Source organism: Diaphorina citri, unplaced genomic scaffold (assembly GCF_000475195.1).
Source record: "Diaphorina citri unplaced genomic scaffold, Diaci psyllid genome assembly version 1.1 scaffold8880, whole genome shotgun sequence".
NCBI lineage: Eukaryota > Metazoa > Arthropoda > Insecta > Hemiptera > Psyllidae > Diaphorina > Diaphorina citri.
Window position 1 is genome coordinate 1 of NW_007386255.1, and position 2241 is coordinate 2241.

A 2241-nucleotide genomic window follows, 5' to 3' on the forward strand; every position below is an offset into this window, starting at 1 on the left:
ACCGCCATCTTTATTGAATGGGTCTCTATCATCCCTTATTTTTTCGGCAGGTTTGTCTCATGGACCGCCTACCTGCTTCGCTATCACGGTAAAGCCAACCACGTAGAACCTATCCCCCTGCCTGGCGCACCGTTCAGTCATTACTACGCCCAAGATGCGTCGGACGAGGGAATTATCATGGAAACCGACGTGATGGTGAAAGAGGTAAAGAAAGGGATTTAAAGTGGGATTTTTTTGTTTTTGTGGGATTTAAAAGTGAAATTTTTCGTTTATGTGGGATTTAAAAATGGGAATTTTCGCAAAATTGGGATTTAAAAGTGGATTTTTTAGGTATGTGGGATTTAAAATGGGGAAAATTATTGCTTACAGGGGATTATAAGAGCATAATAACCCCATTGCCTGGCGCACCGTTCAGTCATTATTATGAGATTTAAAAATGAGATTTTTTAGTTCATGAGGGTTTTAAAAGTAGGAGTTTTTATTTTAGGAGGGATTGAAAATGAGGGGATTATCATATACCTCTGCTTTGAAATTTGGAGGGGGGGAGTCTACGCGGGATTTTAACTCAAGCAGGTAGTTGATACTTTTGTGGGATTTAAATCCTACTTCTTCTTTCAAATCTATTTCAGCTGAAAGAGCCTGGATGCCCCTATCTGACGGACAAAGGTCAGCTAAGGGTACAAATAGAATGGGAAGAAAGCTACCTGCTATTCCAAGCCACCTATCATAAGTACGACGATGTTAGTAGATTGCACAATACTCAGATGAGGTAAGACAAATGAATTTAAACTTGTGGAGGGATTTAAAGTGGGATTTTTTCTTACGTGGGATTTAAAAGGGGGATTTTTTTACTTATGTTTGATTTGATGTAAAGTGGGAATTTTTTGAGGAATTTACATGGGAAATTTTCGCTCAAAAGGGATTCAATTCGCAATTTGCAATCATGAGGGATTAAAAAGTGGGAAAATTGGTTGGGGTACAGATAGAGTGAGAGGAAAGCTACCTGCTATTCCAAGCCACCTATCACAAGTACGATGATGTTAGTAGACTACACAATACTCAGATGAGGTAAGACTAATCAATTTTTACTTGCGTGGGATTTAAAAATGGGATTTTTTTTCTCGAGAGGGATTTAAATTGGGATAAAGGCATGAGATAAATTCGGATTAAAGGGACAGTGTTTCTTAATTAGTTTGGCCCGCGGAACCCTTTTCAAAAGGTGAACATCTTTGCGGAACCCTGAACTTTCAAGATTGCACCATAAGTGAAATTTTTTTCCTATGCGATTTTTGAAACATCCTGTATGGAAATATATCCTGTGTATTTTCTTATACATATATACAGGGTGGTTGGGGGTGGACTTGACAATACAGTTGCGATTAGTGTTGACTTCTGATGGTCAAAGGTTTTTGGTTTGAGTTGTTTATAGATTGGGTTTTAGATCAATTCTTTTCCTTAATCGCAGTTTTGAGGTTTGTAAAAAAAGTCTTCTTAGCAAATTTAGCGGTCTTCGTAGGTAACTTAGAAATGTCTTCATAGTAACCTATAGCTTAGATTCTTAGAACTATCAATTATGAAGCATGTATTTTTTAAATCACTTGTCTTTAAAATGAAAATTCTCGTGACTGCGCATGCGTCACGAGTTAAACCAATGAAAAATGAATACTCTCTGTCAATTGTTCTAAAATTTATTTTTTCAATTTTCGATTCCTCGAATTTTATTTTCAATATTTTGTAAGCCTATATCCTTTTTCAAGAACTGTGTATATGATTTTAAATTTTAAACCCTTATTTATTATTTTAGGATATAAGTAGCTTGCTTAATCATTATTTGTATTTAATTTTTGATGGCCATAAAGTATGCTCTATTCAAGTAAAAAAAAAGTTCAATAGAGAGAACTGTTACTTCTGGTCTCATCGTCCCGAATTCCAAAATCAAATACAGGAGAACAAAGTAGGAGAAACCAGTTGTTCCGAGAACGAACCCTATCTGTTTGGGATAAATTTTGCCTCGGGCGGAAATCAAACCTAATTTGAATGAAGTATAAGGTCCCCTCTTTGAAATTTTCTGTCTACACCTTTCTGAATTAAGATATATTTTTTAAACCCATATATTTATTTCTATATTTTTTACTGTATAAAGTGACTTATTTTACTTACCTATTTACTTAAATATAATATTTACTACTGATAATTCTTTATTTGTAAGATACCATTAAAAATACTCGTATGTATTATCTA

General features: G+C 34.9%; 1 protein-coding gene across 1 annotated transcript; it reads left to right on the forward strand.

The window, feature by feature from the left end:
- Nucleotides 1-50: 50 nt before the first annotated feature.
- Nucleotides 51-783, forward strand: LOC103522494 (the record flags this gene model as incomplete). Its single annotated transcript, XM_008487598.2, has 2 exons — nt 51-204; nt 630-783. Coding segments are annotated over 2 exons (298 nt in total), but the record flags the coding sequence as incomplete, so codon positions are not given.
- Nucleotides 784-2241: the final 1458 nt, after the last annotated feature.